Source organism: Gopherus flavomarginatus, chromosome 1, assembly GCF_025201925.1.
Source record: "Gopherus flavomarginatus isolate rGopFla2 chromosome 1, rGopFla2.mat.asm, whole genome shotgun sequence".
In the NCBI taxonomy this organism is placed as follows: domain Eukaryota; kingdom Metazoa; phylum Chordata; order Testudines; family Testudinidae; genus Gopherus; species Gopherus flavomarginatus.
Window position 1 is genome coordinate 178,007,602 of NC_066617.1, and position 19,336 is coordinate 178,026,937.

General features: G+C 42.0%; 2 protein-coding genes across 8 annotated transcripts in view; both read left to right on the top strand.

Annotated features, from left to right (window-relative positions):
* The window catches only part of EPHA6 (EPH receptor A6), a 917,633-nt gene extending 906,508 nt beyond the window's left edge, over window positions 1-11,125 (top strand). For all 6 annotated transcript variants that reach the window (XM_050957100.1, XM_050957118.1, XM_050957110.1 and 3 more), the window contains one exon: window positions 346-11,125. In XM_050957100.1, coding sequence (XP_050813057.1) covers window positions 346-460 — 115 coding nt within the window. In that variant the 3' untranslated portion in view covers window positions 461-11,125. The remainder of the gene's footprint in view (window positions 1-345) is intronic.
* A 3,089-nt stretch (window positions 11,126-14,214) lies between these two features.
* ARL6 (ADP ribosylation factor like GTPase 6) overlaps window positions 14,215-19,336 on the top strand; it is a 34,046-nt gene continuing 28,924 nt past the window's right edge. Inside the window, exon 1 of one of the 2 annotated variants that reach the window (XM_050962182.1) lies at window positions 14,215-14,250. The gene's annotated coding sequence lies outside the window, so the exon portion shown is untranslated. Of the gene's footprint in view, window positions 14,251-15,159; window positions 15,251-19,336 lie in introns of those variants that run through there. The other variant, XM_050962192.1, reaches the window with a different exon arrangement.

Here is a 19,336-nt window from a genome sequence, read left to right on the forward strand (position 1 = left end):
AGAACAGGGCCTCATCCTCCCTGATTGAACTAACCTCGTTATCTCTAGCTTGCTTGCATATATATACCTGCCCCTGGAAATTTCCACTACATGCATCTGACGAAGTGGGTGTTCACCCACGAAAGCTCATGCTCCAAAACATCTGTTAGTCTATACAGTGCCACAGGATTCTTTGCTGCTTTTAAAGAATAGGTAGGTGCGCCTTTGAATGCCTGCAAATTTCGGGCATTTTTGCATATTCAAATCAAGACATTGAATAGTTCTGATAAAGAACTACATTAGGTGCTGAACAATATGTGAAAGCAATCAGAATCAGATGAATTTTAACCGTTCTTTATCTTACAGTGACATTAGGAGAATTGGAGTTGTACTCATTGGACACCAGAGACGAATAGTGAGCAGTTTACAGACTTTGCGATTGCACATGATGCACATACAGGAGAAAGGATTTCATGTATGAAAGTACTAGAAGCAACTTTGTTTTGTGCCTCAGCATTTCTAAAATGGAAGATATTCTCATTCCTCCCTTATGTTCCTCCCAACTTCAAGAACTGCAGTCTCCTGTTCAGACTATAAACACATACTTTTATGTTAATGCTTCCAATGTGGAATTTTTAATCACACTGCATAGTTCCTCCGTCAGTTACCTGCCAATACAATCCTGGCGCACTGCAAGACTGTTGCTACACACTGGTGAATAATTCAGCATGGATGTGTAACTTTGTATAAGAGTATCTGGGAAACTTTCATGGACTTCTTTGAAAGTAATAGCCTATTTGGCCTGATGTGGCTTCCTTATTGATGTATTTAGAGTTTGATGGTAGATCAAAAAGTAATTGACTTTTTTCATGTTTTGTGATCATGTAGCTTCCAATATCAAATGTGCAATCAGAAAAAAAAGTTTGACATAAATATTTATTTTATCTCTTAACTAAATCCAAATGTATGGGTCATATTGTTACCTTAACTTTGTAATAGTTTAAATGCTGGTAAGCTGGTGCCTGAAAATGTTAGAATTCTTTGCAGAAATGACAAGTGATTTCATATAGTGAATTCTTGTTATGTGTGACTAACTGGGGTGCGGATTAGAAAGAACTGAACTTTAAATCTTCCTGAGCCCTGGGTTTAAATTTATTTGTATAAGCATTTGACATTACATTATCCTTTATAGAGTTGGTTGCAAAATTGGTTCTTCAGTAGAATTTTTCACCATTTTTCATCCTTTTTTTATACTAAATATCTGCCTCTACCACATGGTGAATAACCCTTGGAAAGGCTGTTGTAACAATTCTCAAGCCACACAGAATATTCAGTTGTCAGCTATACTGCACACTGCAGTCACATAGACTTTACAGAGCTTTCTGCTCCAAAATCACAGGCCTCTACCTCTACAACTAATGGAGAATCTCCATTAGGTTAGTAGTTTTAGGGCTTATATAACTTCTGTGGGCTAGCTATTAGAAGGATGATGAGATCCTCATACTTGAGCAGGTCTGCCATACCATCCACAAGAGATCAGTGGAACACAAACAAACTAATCACTACTGTAAGTTACGCTATGTAAGAGTGCGGCATTAGTTACTACATTATATGTAGGCAGAGAGAAAGGCCTAGGACAGCAGTGTAATAATATGTTGCCTTGAGTTTACTTTTATATGTTTGCTGTTAGAAGTAAAAAGCAGACTATGATGAAATGGAGTTCTAGTTATTAACTAGCTGGTCTTCATTTAGTACAAATGCCTAACTGACATCTAAGATAATTCTCTTTAAAACTAGAACTCTTTTTAATAGCCATATTTACGTGCAAGGAAATGGATGCAAAGGCCGAACATAATATTTGTACCTCTATAAGACTTAAAGCTTTCATGCTCTATTCAGATGACTTATATAGATATACTGGGCTACATTTTCAAAACTTGCATGAGATATGCGCTACTGTGAACCATGAAATGGGCGCATGTCTGCATGCTCTGAAAGCCACGCACATTTTTACATGCATGTCACATGTAAACTGTGTGCAGATGTTTGTGTTAATTTGTATACCATTTTTAAAGTTATATGGAGCTACAATATACTTGAGCATTATTAATTTTCAGTTAAAAAGAGCATTTGGGGCGATCAGTAAAATGTATATGTATTACAAAATGAATTAACAAGACTAAGTAATCATCATGCTATTTATTGCTTAATTTGCAGCTTAAAAAGCATACTTCCTGACACTGAGGGAAAGCTGCTGTTATATATGGAAGGCAGAGAAGGAAGAGCAGGAGAAGATTCAGAAAGGTTTATCCTTCTAACCATTTTCACAGAGTAAGACACACTGGCTCTGATTCACTGCTGTTACTCCACTTTTATGCTGGTGTGACTCCACTGATTTCAACAGAGTAATGGTGGTGAATCAAGTGCATTTTTTTTTGTTTTGTTTTTCTAAAGTTCTAACAGAGGAATAGATTTCCTAAAGCTATAGATTCACTAGTATCCTTGAATGCTAATTTGCTGAATATATTTCAAGAACTTAGACCCCAGTCCCACAAGCAGATACAAGAGTAAATTTGTGCACACGAGAAGTCCCAATGAACTGGACAGGACTCACATGTGTGAGACTGTTTCCAGGATCAAGGGCCCTTAATAGAACAAACTAGCTGTAGTTCTTCTCTGTAAGGCGCTCTCCTGTAAATTTCTGCCCAAATTCCACATTTAATTTTTTGTTAAGAAGGGTTCTCTTATGGAACAAAAATCATACCATTTTTTCCATGTTGTAAGACTTTTTTAAAAAATAAGAACTTCAGATTCAAATCTAAAAGTTGATTTTCGTTTACTGTTTTGCTTTCCCTTTTGCCTGTCATTGCTTCCATTTCCCTCAAGGTGCCATTTGGGGAAGAGATCTTTGCAAGCAGCTTTTTAAATATGTATTGAGGAACGGGAGTCAAGTACTTGTTAAGAGGTACTCAAAAATTACTCAAAATTAATCTAAACCATGTGGGTGTGTTCTTGCGCTCATATGTATGTTTGTTTATTTTTGCAAATGTGGATGCAAAGCTGCATGTTACATATACATTAATCCGGATATGTCTCATGGAAATTAATTTCCAGATTTATCACACTTTTGAAAATATATTTTCAATAGAACAAATATAATAACAATATTAAAACATTTATTAATTAAATCTATTTTTATAAAAACAAGAGTTTAAGTAACCAGGGAAGGAGTGACAGAGGATTCTTTTGCTGATGACATTTGTTTAAGAGAAAAAACAACCTAATCATCATCTCCTAGAGTTTGTGGGTTTCTATGGATGGTTGTTGTTGTTGTGCTGCATAACTCTTTCTTAATAATGATCTTGATCAAACTTACATTTCTCCAGCTTTAGAAACTGTATTTTTACTCTTGCTCGAACATGATGCCCACTCCACTGTTTCAACATACAAAAGAAATGCAATGAGGTTTGAGATTTTTTAATATGCTGGTGTTGTCTTTTCAAATGTGTACATTTCTGTGCAGGCTACAAATGTATGCACAATGTTACCAACAGCTTCCACTAAAACGGAAGATTGTTTCTCCAGATGAAAATTAGCTGCTCTTAGCGGATGCAGTTAGCATTCAAACTGATTTACTAGGCTACTCTTAAAAATCTAGCTCTCAGTGCACACCATTCAGTAACCAAAAGTGTTTGTTGAAAATGCACAGAATAAAGGGAGCATGAGAGAGGCAAATACAAAAATTTATATTAAAATATGGGCATAGGAAAATGTACTGATATAGTAATTTACAGGTGAAGTCTCCACATACATTCTCAATTATTTTGTTGTTGTTCATCTACAATGAAATACATCCATCTGTTATTGGCCTACATGGGTTCTTTGCACCATTTAAGCTTTCAAAATAGGGCTCAAGTGATACTTATGTAGTGAACAGCTCTGGTGCTGGCCCTCTGCAAAAAGATTAATTTCATCCCTAGTCCATAGTACTGATGATAGTTTACTTGAAATGAGATAACTACAGAAACCCAGGTCTGTAATATATTCTGTCCCTGAGATATTTGCACACAAATGGTAGCATGCGAGTCATTATGAAGACGTGAGTTTCTTATGAGATAAAAGGAAAGGAATTTAGGAGAAATGGGTTTAAATTTGCCCAAATGAACAAGTTGCCTCTATTATGTTTTCCTTCAACGTATGTTATACATGATCAGTAGCAGCTCAAATGTAGGCTTCAGTCATGAGTATTATGTTTATTCTAGGCCATCAGCTGGGCCTGTATGACAACATATGTACATTTTCAACATAAAATGATCCTTTAATTGAAAATAGATTCAAACATAAATCCAAATGCATGTATTATGATCATATTTGTTGCCTACCCACTCTTCCAAGTTTGTCCTAAACTTTGGTAGACATCTGCTAGTGACTAATCATCACTTACACAGGTATATTTCAATATATAGCTCATATACTGAAGTATTTTGATGATCTTTAACTTAGAATTTTCTGTTTTCTGTTTCTTTAAATATAATGGACATGTCCGTTAGCTGCACCAAGCTTATTGTCAGTGCAGCAGGAAAATGGCCCAAATGTGGCTCTATAATAACTTTTAGGTTTCTCCATCCTGGGGCTAGCTGAGGTTGTAACTGGCCCCCAGAACAAGTTAGAGCAGGTTCAAGTAACTTCCATTGATTGGAATGGTCCCATAGGAGCCATTCTGGCATTTGAGGGTTGCTGTAGCATAGCACACTCTGGCCAAATACTCTCATGCCTCTAACTCACCTTGGAATATCCTCTGCATGGAGTGGGAGAAAGCAGGTAGCAACTGAGCTGACTACACCTGCTTTATGCTATTAGGAGACTGTCTGCTGCCAGAGAAATCTCCAGATACCCTTTCAGGGCAGTTTTAAGTCCCACTTAAGTCCCTTATAACAGAAACAAAACACTTGCCCAAAAGACATTTTCCATGCATTTGGAATCCACAAATCTCTTCCTCCCTCACATACAATCCTTAGAAAATAATAGTACATGCTGTTCAGGCAAGAATACTGTGGTGGAATATAGGTCCTCAGATTACAGACTAGGCTACACAGAGCACTGTATAGCTATAAAAAGTGTGTGTGTGTGTTATAATAGTTGAGATTTTCAAAGTGGACTACTGAATTTAATTATACAACTCTTGTTAAAAACTAATGGGACTTCTGTGGCTAAATCCTCCAGTCAGCTTTGAAAATTTCAGCCAATGTGTATCGTGTGTATAGTTCCTGGCTTCTTATCTGAAAATGTACATCCCAAAACAAATATATTCAGAAGTGCAGGAGAGTGGCTCTCAAACTATGGAGAGCTGGCTGGTCACATGATACTGGCCCTCCTCCTAATTCCAGTCACTAAATCACATTAAAAACATTGAACACTGTCCTGATGATACTTTTCCATGTGAATAATTGCTGTAGTTCCTGTAGGGATTTCAAGAGATCATGAATGGTAGGGGAGGTGTTCTTGAGCCAATCTCTTGATTAAGATGTGGTCCATATTGTAAAATAAAGGTTGAGATCTCCTGGTGTAGTAGCCCAAGATGCTTATACAGTATAAATTATTCTCTTATAGGATTTCATCCTCCCATCCCCAGATAATTTAAGGGAAAGTCTCAAGGCAATGGGACTTTCCAGATTTTTTAAACAAGAAGTATTCAAGTTTAGAAAAGACAATAGGCAGAAGCTTATTATGGAGATAACATTTGGTTTAAAATAAATAGTAAGCACTATGAGATTATAAATCATATTTTCTTATTTTATTATGCTAAGTCGGAGGTAGGCAACCTATGGCATGCGTGCCGAAGGTGGCACACAAGCTGATTTTCAGTGACACTCACACTGCCCGGGTCCTGACCAGCGGTCAGGGCCGGCTCCAGGCACCAGCATTCCAAGCTGGTGCTTGGGGCGGCATTCTGCAAGGGGCGGCAGTCCCTGTGTTTTCGCTCCAAAGCAGCACACCAAATTGCCACGGCGGACAGCGGGGGCAGTCCGTGTGCCTTTAGGGCGGCAGGCGCGTTTCCGTGGTGGCGGCAATTCGCCAGCAGCTTCTATGTTCAGCTATCCGCGGTGGCTTCAGCTAAACACAGAAGCTGCCGCCGAATTGCCGCTGCCGGGGAAACACGCCTGCCGCCCTAAGGGCACATGGACTGCCCCGCTGTCCGGCGGCAATTCGGCTGCTGCTTGGGGCAGTGAAAACTGTAGAGCCGGCCCTGCCACCGGTCCAGGGGGCTCTGCATTTTAATTTAATTTTAAATGAAGCTTCTTAAACATTTTAAAAACTTTATTTACTTTACATACAACAATAGTTTAGTTATATATTATAGACTTATAGAAAGAGACCTTCTAAAAACGTTAAAATGTATTACTGGCACATGAAACCTTAAATGAGACTGAATAAATGAATACTCGGCACTCCACTTCTGAAAGGTTGCCGACCCCTGTGCTAAATAATGACACTGGTTCATGTCAGAGTATCTCAGTGGGTTTCTTTAAGATGTTCTCTAACAATATCTCTCACTTTTCCCTTATTGCAAGAGATTTTTCAACTGTTCCTCTGTTCCACAGAGACTTCTTCTATTATCCCTGTATAATTAAATGAGAAGCTAAGGATATAGAAAACTTTATATTAAAAAAATCAATCCCAAAATCATTTCAAGCTTTTCTTCTCTGCTATTTTTGCTGTGTTCCTAATTTGTGATCTATGTCCCACATTTAGGCAATGTTAGGTTAGGTGCTATATCTGTATCTCAGAAATGATATATGTACTATACTAAGTTGCTATAGTAGGCCCCAAATCTGCAACATTTAAGCACACATGACTTCAACAGGACTACTCACATGGGTAAAGTTAGGCATAGATTTAAAGAGTTTGCAAGATTGAGGCTTTAATAAGTATGTATAAAGCAACATTAGATAATGTTAATTTTATAGTTTTTCTTTTAACTTCAATAACATATTTTGTTTACCTGAGTAGAGGTCTAATCTATGTGGCATTTTTATAAAATCTTCTGATTATATCTGTCTTTAATATGTTGGAAGATTTTGTTCAGTTCCTGCTATCTTTATTTAGGGAATTCCATTTGTTTCTATAAATATTCTCCTCTTAGATGCACAGCAGGAAGTTAGCTAATTCTCCAAATTTTTTACTAATAAAAAAAATTAATGGATACAACAAGACCTCTTTATTAGTGGTGATTTAGTGAGCTTAGTATATATGAAGTAGAGAAAAGATCAAACCAGAATCCTGGATCCACTCAGACTCCTAAACTTTGGAGTTCAGAACTTCATTTAAATGTAAACTGTATGGTGACTGGGTCCTATATAGTATAATTAGCCATATCTGAACCCTGGATCTGAACATCCTCAAAGTTTGGGAAATTCCAAACTGGAATCCAAATTTTGAGATGATGGTTCATTTCTGGTTGTGAATTATGAAGATAGTGTGCTTCAAATCAGCCTAGGTGAAGTAATATTTTCGCAATATTATCACACTAAGATGATCTGATGATCTAGTACGTTGGCTCTTCAGAAATAAAATCAATTTGCTGATTCTCCAGAATCCAGCCTGTGACAATACTAGGCACCATCATTATAGCTTAGAATTTTCAGTAGACGAGATTCTCTTTTGTGAACATAATGTTATAATAATTGGGAATTCTAACTGTTCTGCACTTCTTATAACTAGGTTTTGTGAACAGCCAAAATAACAGTAAAGAGTATAGCTGACCAATGATGACAGCCCTAAAAGCCCACATTTCAGTTCTCTCTAATTCAAATTGAGCTCTTACTGGTTAGTCAAAAGGTGAAAAAGAAAAAAAAATCCACAAATGTTAATATACTGGATGCTTTATGCTATATAATTTATAATCACTTTACATGACTGGAAAAGTGATCAGCTGAAGCAGACAACAAACTGTAGTTATTGTTTTAAACTTGTACATTATTATTCATTAAGCAATAACTGCAGGTTCAGTGCTGTAAAACTGCTGTACAGTTAACAAGACATTTCCTGCCTTGTGACTCTTTCAGTCTACTTAATTGAGTGCATTTAAAACCCCGCTGGAAAGAATAATGTATTTTAATAGTAGAATCCTGTAATGAGAGTGATTACTGTTACTGATGTAAACAGTGTGACAATTTGAAGTTTGTGGGAGAGTGGGCAAATGTCAATAGGGTCCAATCTTGCTCCTACTGAAGTTAATGGAAGTTTTGTCATTAACTTCAGTGAGAGTAGAATGAGGCTCTAAGTAAATTATACAAATAATGATCAGTCCAAACACTGTAAATGAGTATTTCCCCCCTCTATTAGCACTGTTCAATAGTTGCTAAAGGCCAAACTTGTATTAGTAACCATGCTCTCTTGTATTAATAATTCTTTATCGATATTTACTAGACACGGAACTCTGTCACTTAGGCCCTGATCCAAAGCCCATTTCAAACAGTGATAATATGTCAATTGACTGAAATGAGTTCTTGATCAGGCTGTAGAGCTAGGGAGTTGCTGTGGGAAAAGGAAGAAATACCCTACCTGAACAGTGGTGGAGAGAGGACACTGAGCATAACCAGTTGTAGCTCAGGGAGTGATGGAGGTTACTTTATGGTTGCTTTCTGCATGACAGAGCGGAGATCTGGTGAGGAGGAAATGCTCTCTATACTCTCTCTCCCCCCACCTCCCGTTCATGTACCTGAAGTGGACTGCCATAATTTAGCCCATAATAAGTACTGTACTGCATATAGTAGTACATCTAGAAATTCTGTAACTATATCTCCTCAGAAATAATATCCATAAGTTAATTTATGCATTTTAGAAGAAAATCACCCTCAAATAAACAGAACCTACCAACCCAAATCAAATGTTTGTATAGTATTTCTTTATCTTGTTCTATTCTCTCCCTAAAGTGACACACGCCATGATGACCTATGACCTACCCCTCTAAATATTACTCCTTACTGGTATAGTAATTTTCCTCTTTGTAGGAGTTTGCTTCTTCTATGTATTTTAAAGGTATGCTCAAAGATTCCAAAAAAACACCCTTAGTGCACTGTGCCCAAAATAATGTGATAGGTTTAAAATCATTTAGCATGACTTTAACATCAGCTAATGAAGGGTACTGTTACAAATGATGTGAAAATAAAAAATGTTCCTCCTAGGGGTTCTCTTTATTGGATTCCTGATTCAAGTCCATATTTCATTGGGATTGCATGGTTTTGAAAACTCCTAAGGCATAACACCTGTCATTCATGGGTAGAACTTACGACAGGATACCTTTTCTACCCCCCCTCCCACAAAAGAGTAAGTTAAGTTTGAACCAGAACCTTTTCATTTAAAGCTATAGATTATTTTAGGGCTGTTCCTCCTTCTACCTTTTACAGCAATGCTTGTCATGGAAGCAAAAGTCCACTCTCACTGTGGTGGCAACATTTATCCCTGGAATAACTCCAATTAAGTTACCATACTACTGCAGGGATGAATGTGGTCCTGAGTTCTTAGCTAAAGCTTCATTCCTGCTCCTGTCGAAGTCAATGTCAAAACCCCTAACTACTTTAGTAGTACAGAATACATGATGGACATTACTACTGTGATTGAAAACCTATAAAACCAGCAAAAATATGGCCTGATTCTGACAGGTGCTTTGCATCTGCAACTCCTATTGACTTCAGTAGGACTGGCAGACACTGTGCACCTCTGAAAATCATGTGTAGTTTGCAGAAGCACAAAACTGCTTTGCAAATACTCCAATGCAGCAGGAAAAAAAGGTCTTAAAAAGGTGTTGTGATGCTGAAAATCTGGATGTGAGACTACAATTACTAATTGGCAATGGAGTATCTTCTAGTAAAACAACTTTAATTTGGTCAAAGATGGCAAAAATTCTGCTTCATCTAATTTTGTCTTCAAGATTATTTTTAAAATATGCTATTTCCATTTAGAGAAAATATGCAGAAAACATAGTTGTTCCCCTCAAAAGGTTAGTTTTGATTTTGACATGGAAGATAGCGGTCTTTCTAGCTGTGTTTGGTACGTTTTTTCAGCATAGCTTCCAATTCTGTGTATTAGGCTTTAAACGTGTATGAATTCAAAAGGGTTTTTAATCTTGTTTTTGCTGTGAAATTAGGTTGTTCACGATTAAATATGACTGCTCATCATAGTTTGCTGTTCTAGTATAGCCATAAAATGTATTGACATATGTGTATATATAAATATCTATTTGTTGACAGACACTTTAGGCAATATATAAATAGCCATGTCAAAACATCTAAAGTTGCAGTATAATCAGACCTGAAAAATACTTTACAAGTAAACAATGCCCTCTGCACAGATCGTTATCAATATTCTGAAAGCCACCTCTTTAGAAAGATGCCAACTTGTGTTTTGGCATTGCTTCTTTTCTCCTTAGAGATACATTTGACTATTGAGAATTACCTGTATCTAAATCACCTTTCTTCCTATACAAAAGTGACCATTGGGTGTTATACCTTTAAGTTGTGCCATTCAGCGATTCTGAACATTGAAAAATGTGCCTGTGTAATACTGCAAACAGCAAGCGAGAGCCAACATTTCTGAGAGAGAGAACATTTCATAGCTGGCATAGTTATTTTTCTCTTGGGACTGCCTCACCATTTCAAATTACTTTTCTTCATGTAATATGCCTCCCCCACATGTTCCAAATGCATTTTGGTTTCTCTCAAGTTATAGCAGTGTTGTGGGAATAACTGAAATAAAAAGTTTAAAATACTGAGCTTCAATCCCAAGAAGAATATGGGAACCTACCTACTTTACATCAGAGGTGAAGTAGTTCCTATTTACTTGAAGGTGGTATTATTTTCCTTTTTTTTAAATCTACTATTATGAAGAGATGATGTTCCATGTAAATTTTCATGTGCTGGCATGCCTACAAATTAATAGTGTAATAGACTGCTCAGCTCTCAAAACTAGGGCATTGTTAAGGTGAATTGCATTACACATGCCATCTATTTGCAGAACAAATATGGGGTTTGGCAAAGCTACCTGCTGAGCAACATAATAAGATTTTTGTACAAAGTACAAGTTACTGATTATTATTGTATTTTATTTTTCTATAATTTCCTAAGAAGCATTATCAGGTCTTACAGATGGGGTAAGCCTGTTTATTAAGATATTTATTAGCAAATAAAAGTTATAGTACTAGTGGTTATTTCTGAGTTAATGCCTTTTGTTTTACCTTAACTTGTGCATATGATATACCGTAAAACTTCTCATATGTGACCAGGCAAAAAATCAGTTGCTTATCACAGAGTGTTGTACAGCGTGGATCACATTGCATTCTAATTTTTGGGATGCTCTAGGTGGTCTTTTACAGCAGGAGGGTTCCTAATCAGAGTGGACTCTTATATACATGTCACTGTAGATTCTGTGCTCTGATAAATGTCTTCACAAAATGCACATGCAATTGATTATTTTGTTAAAGAACTATACATACTGCGATAATCCCCAGACTGCAGAAGTCACCAGGATCTCATCCCATATAAGTAACAGCACTGTCTCCTGCAAAAGAAACACTTTATCTGAATCGGAACACTTTTTAAATTTGTTGTTAAAGCTCTGTAGTTTCATTCAGTCTCCATAAACTGGGTCTGTGAGCATTGGTCTTCACTGAAAAATGCTACTTGCAACTCCTCTTCTGAAATGGCAGTAGAGACTTGACTTTCCAATTGCACATGGCAGCAGGTTTCTAACGCATATTAGTTATTGTTTTATTATTCACGTAATGCCACAGCTATACATTGTACTTTACAACAGGAAAAAAGTGCTAAACAAAATACTTAATCCCAGCCTTCAAAAGTTTAAAATCTAAAAGTGTGAGCAGGCTTTTTCTTCATAATGCCTTCAATGCAGTATAAAACTTTTCTCTTATAATCAGACTTATTTCACATGCTGGGTAACTTACATGCTGTTGCCAACTCTTGCAGTTTTGTCACGAGATTCATAATCACTGGTGTTTTTCTTAAAGCCTCAGCTTCTTGAGTCAAGTGATTTTGGGAGAATCTCAGCTTTCATAGAAAGAAAGAAATTTTTAGGCACTACTGCAATACACATACAAAATAACACCACTATCCTTCCATTGCTGTGTCTAGCATAATCAATCTACCTCCTTCTAGAACTCTGCCCACCTCTGGTCTATCTACTATGGTGAATAAACTATGGCTCGTGGGCCACATCTGGCCTATGGGACCCTCCTGTCGAGTCCCTGAGCTCCTGACCTGGCCCGTCCCCTGCTGTTCCCCCTCCCCCACAGCCTCAGCTCACTGTGCCTCTGGCTGCGAACTCTTGACAGGCAGCGCAGCTGCAAAGCCGCAGCCTGACCTGGTACTCTGTGCTGCGGGGTGGCGTGGCTGACTCCAGCCAGACACCAGTGCTCCAGGCAGTGCGGTAAGGGGGCAGGGAGATGGTGGGGTTGAATAGAGGACAGGGGAGTTCAGGGTGGTGGTCAGGGGGTGGGGATGTGAATAGGGGCGGTCAGAGGGCAGGGAACAGGGGGGTTGAATGGGGGCAGGGGTCCCAGGGGAGCTGTCAGAAAGGAGAAGAGGGGTTGGATGGGGCAGCAGGGGGTACTTGGCGGGGGGGTGGTCAGGGGATCGGGAGGGAGGCAGGGCCGGCTCCAGGCACCAGAAAAGGAAGCAGGTGCTTGGGGCAGCCAATGGAAAGGGGCGGCACATCCAGGTCTTTGGTGGCAATTTGGCGGCGGGTCTGTCAGTCCCTCTCGGAGGGAAGGACCTGCTGCTGAATTGCTGCCAAAGAATGAAGCGGCGCGGTAGAACTGCCACCGATCGCAGCTTTATCTCTTTTTTTTTTCCTGCTTCACTGCTTGGGGCTGCAAAAAAACTGGAGCCGGCCCTGGAGGGAGGGATGGATGGGGCAGGAGTCCTGGGGGAGGGAACATTGGGGGAGTCGGATGAGGGCAGAGGCCAGACCACGCCTGGCTGTTTGGGGAGAGACAGCCTCCACTAACCGGCCCTCCATACAATTTTGGAAGCCCAATGTGGCCCTCAGGCCAAAAAGTTTGCCCCTGAGATAGGCCCTAAATGGTTTAAGACGTTTCATCCACCATTATGTGCTAGTTTGTCTTCTTGGGAATTTGGGTTACCATCACCACTTCCCCCAGTGCTCCGCTCTCTGTACTAGGCTCTCTACTGATGAAACAGTTGAACTAAAAGTTCCTCCTCTTATATTCAAAACCTACTGCTTGCTCCTTCTCCAACCATAAGCTTCCGTAACAGCTGTGTGTTCCACTGGAACCATGGAAATGTTGACTAGGGAGGTGAAGGTGAGTGTAGGAGAGAACTTTCACAGGTGCCTGCTTTGGACTTTGGAATTCACTCACATAAAAGATTAAAAATGACCATAACCTTTGCCATGTTCAGAAACAATGCAAAACTTGTATCATTGATTTCCCTTTCCCTTAGTAATGGCTGAATACTCACACCACATCCATTTTTCCTGCAGGCCAGGAAAGGGGAGATAGAGAACACCTGCCCTGTTTTTAAATATCTGAAATGTGCCAATATTACAGCTCTATCAGCCATCTGAGCAGCTAGATTTATAGCTTTGTTGATCCTCAATTTAGCCTCTCTGTGTGAGCGCGGGTAAATCATGTAATCTCTCTGGACCTCAGTTTCCACAATAATGATAGCTCTAACGTGGAATATTCACAGGCAGATTTTGAAACTCCTCCCAGTCAAGAGTCTGAGTTTTGGGGGGCATTTTGGTGAGTGGAGGTGAGGAAGGGATTGGGAAGGGCTGTCTCCAGTTACATCACTTCAGAAGAAGTCTGGAGACGGGGTTGGGGAAGCTGGCTTTCCTAGTGCCTGTGTCCGAAGTTGGGCAAGGTGTGGAGGACATAATGGAGCATCCAGACCTCTAAAAAAGTCTGGCGCTGGGGGGGGAGGAACTGTCCTCCTTTCCGCATCTGTCTCTCCTGCAAAAGGTGGACGATGAGCCTGACACCGGCAGCAGCACGTGTAGCCCCTGGGCGGAGCCGCTGCGATCCATTTGGCGCTGCGCGTCTCCGAACCTACAGGTCCCGCCACTCAGCGGAGGGGGCGGGGTTTACGTACGGCGGACTGGGGGAGGGGCGGGGCTCGTGGGAGGAAGGGCGGGGTCCCGTCAGGACTGCGCGCCGGCGTGGTCACCTAGGTAACAACGCAGGCGGTGATTGTTGGGGCCGGGGCCGGCCAGCAGCGGCGAGTCTCGGCGCGCGGGGTGGGGAGGCCGCGGTGAATGCGAGGCGCTGAAGGGGTGAGACGCAACCGAGCTCCCGGCCCAGGGGCGGGGGCAGGAGGCTGCTGGGCGCGGCCTGGGGGGGGCGGTGTCCCTGTTCCTCCCCCTGTGCCCGGCGCGCGAGCTGCAGCCGGTCCCGCGCCGCTTGTTGCGGGGTCGGTGCCCCCGGGTGATGCTGGGTCCCCTTGCGGGAACAGGGGGGTCCTGCCCCGTGCACTGAGCTGCGCCGGTCCCTGCGCGGGGTGGGTGCGTGCCCCTGTCCGGGTGCCCCCGTGCCCCTGCGCAGGGTCTGGCCTGGCTCAGAGCACCCGGGCCCCTGAGCCAGCAGCTCCTCAGTAGTGTGTTTTCTGCTCCTTAGCCAATGTCTGACCCTTAGCGCCTGTCCCCCGCTTATTCACGGCAGGGTGCAGCTCCGCTTCCTCCTGCCCCCGCCAGAATGAGTAATCCCCTGGTTTGGTTTTCCTTGGCACGGTGGTACCTGGGCTTCACAAACGCTAGAGATGTTAGTTTATAGACTCAAACTTTAAAGCCTGGCCGGACATCATCTAGTCCAGGGCTCAGGAACCTTTCAGAAGTGGTGTGCCGAGTCTTCATTTCTTCACTCTAATTTAAGGTTTCGTGTGCCAGTAATACATTTAAACATTTTTAGAAGGTCTCTTTCTACAAGTCTATAATATATAACTAAACTATTGTCGTATGTAAAGTAAATAAGGTTTTTAAAATGTTTAAGAAGCTTCCTTTAAAATTAAACTAAAATGCAGAGCCCCTGGACCGGTGGCCAGGACCCAGGTAGTGAGTGTGCCACTGAAAATCAGCTTGTGTGCTGCCTTTGGCACACGTGCCACAGGTTGCCTACCCTTGATCTAGTCTGACCTCTTGTACCTTGTAGGCCACAGAATCTAGCCACCCACTCCTGTAATAAACCCACAACCTCTGGCTGAGTTACTGAAGGCGTCAAATCATGATTTGCAATCTTCAGGTTAGTGACTCCACCATTTACACTAGTTTAAACCTGCAAGTGACCCCTGCTGCAGAGGAAGGAGATGCCCCCCCCAGGGCCCCAGCTCTCTGCCAGTCTGACCCAAGGGAAAATTTGTTCCTGACTCCCAAATACAGCAGTCAGTTGGACCCTGAGTGTGTGGGCAAGACCCACCAACCAAGCACCTGGGAAAAAATGCTTTATAGTAGCTCAGAGCTCTCCCCATCTAGTGTCCTGTCTCCAGCTGTTGAAGATATTTGCTGCTGGCAGCTGCAGATCAGCTATGTGGCATTGTAGGCAGTCTCATCATACCATACATAGGTGCCAACTCTGTGGGTGCTCTGGGGATGGAGCACCCACAGGAAAAAATTAGCGAGTGCTCTGCACCTACTGGCAGCCAAGCTCCCCTCTCCTTGCCTTGTCCTCTGGCGAGCATGCTGTATCCTCGCTCCTCCCCCTTCTTCCCAGCGCTTCCCACCTGCCGCCATACAGTGGCACTTAGGACTTTCTGGGAGGGAGGAGGAAGAGTGGGGATGCCATGCACTCAGGAGAGAAGGCAGAGAAGGGCAGGAGTGGCGACTTGGGGGAAGGGGACAGGGCTGGGGTGGGAAAAGGTAGGATGCGGCGGGGACTTTGGGGACGGGGTGGAATGAGGGTACAGGAGCAGGAAGAGATCGGGGGGTGGGGTTGAGCAGCCACCGGGCAGAAGGGAAGTCGGTGCCTATGATACCATACCCTCCCTAAACTTATCAGGCTCAGTTTTGAAGCCAGTTAAGTTTTTTGCCCCCAGTACCGCCTTTGGAAGTCTATTTCAGAACCTCACTCCTCAGGTGTTTAGAAGCCTTCCTCTAATTCCATATTTAAACTTGGTGGTGGCCAGTTTATAGCCATTTGTTCTTGTGTAACTAAAATAATTCCTCTCCTGCATTGGTATTTGTTCCTCTGATGTAGTTATAGAGAGCGATTCTTCTCCCCTCAGCCTTCTTTTAATTAGGCTAAACAAGCCAAGCTCTTTGAGTTTCTCCTCATAAAGTATGTTTTCCATTCCTCTGATCATCCTAGTAGCCCTTCTGTTCCAGTTTGAATCATTTTTCTTAAACATAGGAGACCAGAATTGCACACAGTATTCGAGATAATACTATACCACATTGTACAGGGCACTGGTGAGACCTTAACGAGCAGATGGTGGTATCCCCTTTTTAACAGATGGGAACCTGAGACAGAGATGTTAATATCCAAGGTATCCACTAATTTGGGGTGACCAATATGATGTGCTTATGGCCTGGTTTTTTGGAGTACTTAGTATTATATAGCATCTTGTCTATTCAAGCAGAGCTCCAGCTGACATCAGTTGTAGCTGTGTTTGCTCAGAGTTCTGCAAATAGCCCACTGGGTTGTAAGTTGGACACCCTGAAAATGAGGAACACAGAATTAGTGACCACTTGAAGTTTGGTTTCAGGAATTTGCTCTGCATCACATAGTAACTCTGGCGATGGCAGTTCTCCAGGGGCAGCATTCAACTGTCTTAACCATCGTTTCTCTTCCTGTAATTATAATCTCCTACCTTATTCAGTACACACCTTCTAGCTTTTGCAACAAATGAGACGGGTTCTACAGACAACAGTCTCCTTTACTACACAATCCTCATTCATTCCCCATGCACTGAATGAGGCTGGAAAAAAATAGTATCTGACCATGTAATTCAAGACTGTATCATAAGTCATTAGGGGCCAAACTAAGGTTGCTTAGTCAACTTTAGTTTTGGCATTTTTTAATTTTTGAGTGCCTGACTGTATAACCTCAATTTTCTTTTAATGTCGCTCTTTATATATAATTTCCTAGCTTTTTAAATGAGCAAACTAAAAAAACCCACATTCAATCATGTAAAATCATTGACACCCATGTGGTTCATCAGCAGTCTTTGGACCTTTAGCTCCACCTGTGCCACTTGAGCTTTCAGACTGAGAGTAACAGAGTTATCATTCTGGGCCAGCCACTAAAGGGAGAGAAGGGACACATTTTGCCTGTGAGTTTCATAGCTCTTTGCTAATTGCAGAAGAAACTTAAGACTTGGGATCCTGGGTTCTAGTCCAGTTTCTGAGAAGAATATTTTCAAATGATTGCCGAAAACCTTCTGCCTATGTTTTCTCTTCACTCTGAAGCCTGATTCCTGCTGTCCCAGACTTCTGCAGCCTATCCTTGTACCAGTCTCCCCACAATATTTTAAACAATGTTAACATGTTAGCTGTCACGTGCTAAACATATCTCATTTCCTCAGGTAGACAAGACTCATAATTTATCACAGTTATGTGACACTGAACTTTAAAATATCCATCACATTTATTTACCTTTAATTTATGGCGCTGTCTACCACATGAAGTAAAAAAATGCTTTAACATTAAACTGTGGGGTTTCCCTGTTCTGAGTTTCCTCTATGGCATTTATTAAGTTAAATTCATTCTTGTCTGTTGGCCTCTGTTCATTCTAGTTCTGTGGCTGAAATTGAGAGTATCATCCTTGATTTTTTTTTCTAATGTTGTTTGCTTGTTATGAATTAGAAGCATTGTTCATATCTTCTGAATGGATTTAAATTCGGTTATAATCCACTTTTTGATTTTGGTGACCCTAATAAGATATTTGAATAAAACTATATCTTGCATTTCTGTACAACTGGGGTATGCTGCTCCTTAGTGTTATCCAGGGCATTGACAATTATTGATTAGTGGAGTAGGAAGCCAAGAAACAAAGGTGGGAGGGAGGGATCAACAATGTTCTAGCTCTCTTTATAACAGAAGGTGTTGTTCACATCTCTTGTAGTTGAGATGGCAGAACTTCCAATAAAATTCCTTGTTTTCACACACATGACTTTCTGAAAATTTTCCTGTTTAGTTTTTTCCTGAAGATTAACTTTACTCTGTCATTCTTCTGTTTAACTAGGGAGAGGGCATGTTGGAGGGTAAAGGGCAGGTGCCTGGGAGTACATTTTTCTGTGTTTGTTCTTTAATAAAATTATAAACTGTTATTTATGGAATGCTGCTAGAAAAAAATGGCCTTAGTTTGAAACTGGGTAAGTATAAAGATGTCATTGAGGTTGTGTACTTCATGCCCACTTGTTTGCTTTAGTGCAGGGGTGGGCAAACTACGGCCTGCGGGCCACATCTGGCCCACTGGACCGTCCTGCCCAGCCCCCAAGCTCCTGGCCCGGGAGGCTACACCCCCCCCGGTCCCTCCCCTGGAGCCTCATCTTGCATGCTCCACCTCCAGCGCAATGCTCTAGGTGGTAGGGCTGTTAGCTCCTGGGGCAGTGCAGCTGCAGAGCCCAGCCTGACCCAGTCTCTGTGCTGCGCGGTGGTGGCAGCGTGGCCTGGCTCCAGCCACTAGTGCTCCAGGCAGCGGGATAAGGGGGCAGGGAGCAGGGGGTTTTGGACAGAGGGCAGGGGAGTTCAGGGGGTGGGGATGTGGATGATAGTTGGGGGAAAACAGGGTTGAATGGGGACAGGGGTCCTGGGGGGCAGTCAGGAAGGAGGGGGGTTTGGTTGGGGCGGCAGGGGGCAGTCAGGGGACAAGGAGAAGGGGTGGCTGGATAGGGCGGGGATCCCAGGGTTGGAATGAGAGGAGGGATTGGATGGGGTGCTGGGAGTCTGGGGGCGGTCAGGGGACAGGGGTGTGTGGATGGGGCAGGGGTCCCAGAGGGGCTGTCAGGGAACGGGGGGGGTTGGATGGGGTAGGAGTCCGGTGTGAGGGGGGCAGATACGAGGTAGGGGCCAGGCCACAACCACCTCCTCTAACTGGCCCTCCATACAATTTATGAAACCAGATGCGGCCCTCAGGCCAAAAAGTTTGCCTGCCCCTGCTTTAGTGGGATAGAATATAAAGTTTTAAGCAATTCAGAAATTGTTTGAGAATATGCTCATCTTGTATATTATATCTTATATGCTCATCAACTTTTGCAGTCTTCTGAAGCCCCTCTCTTCTTTGTGTCATCACTCTGCATGTTTCCTGCCTACATGGATCAGTAGGCTTAAGCAAGGATATGGGATCTACTTCTAAGACATTGCTGGTGTCTCCCTTCCTCATGGCTGGGGC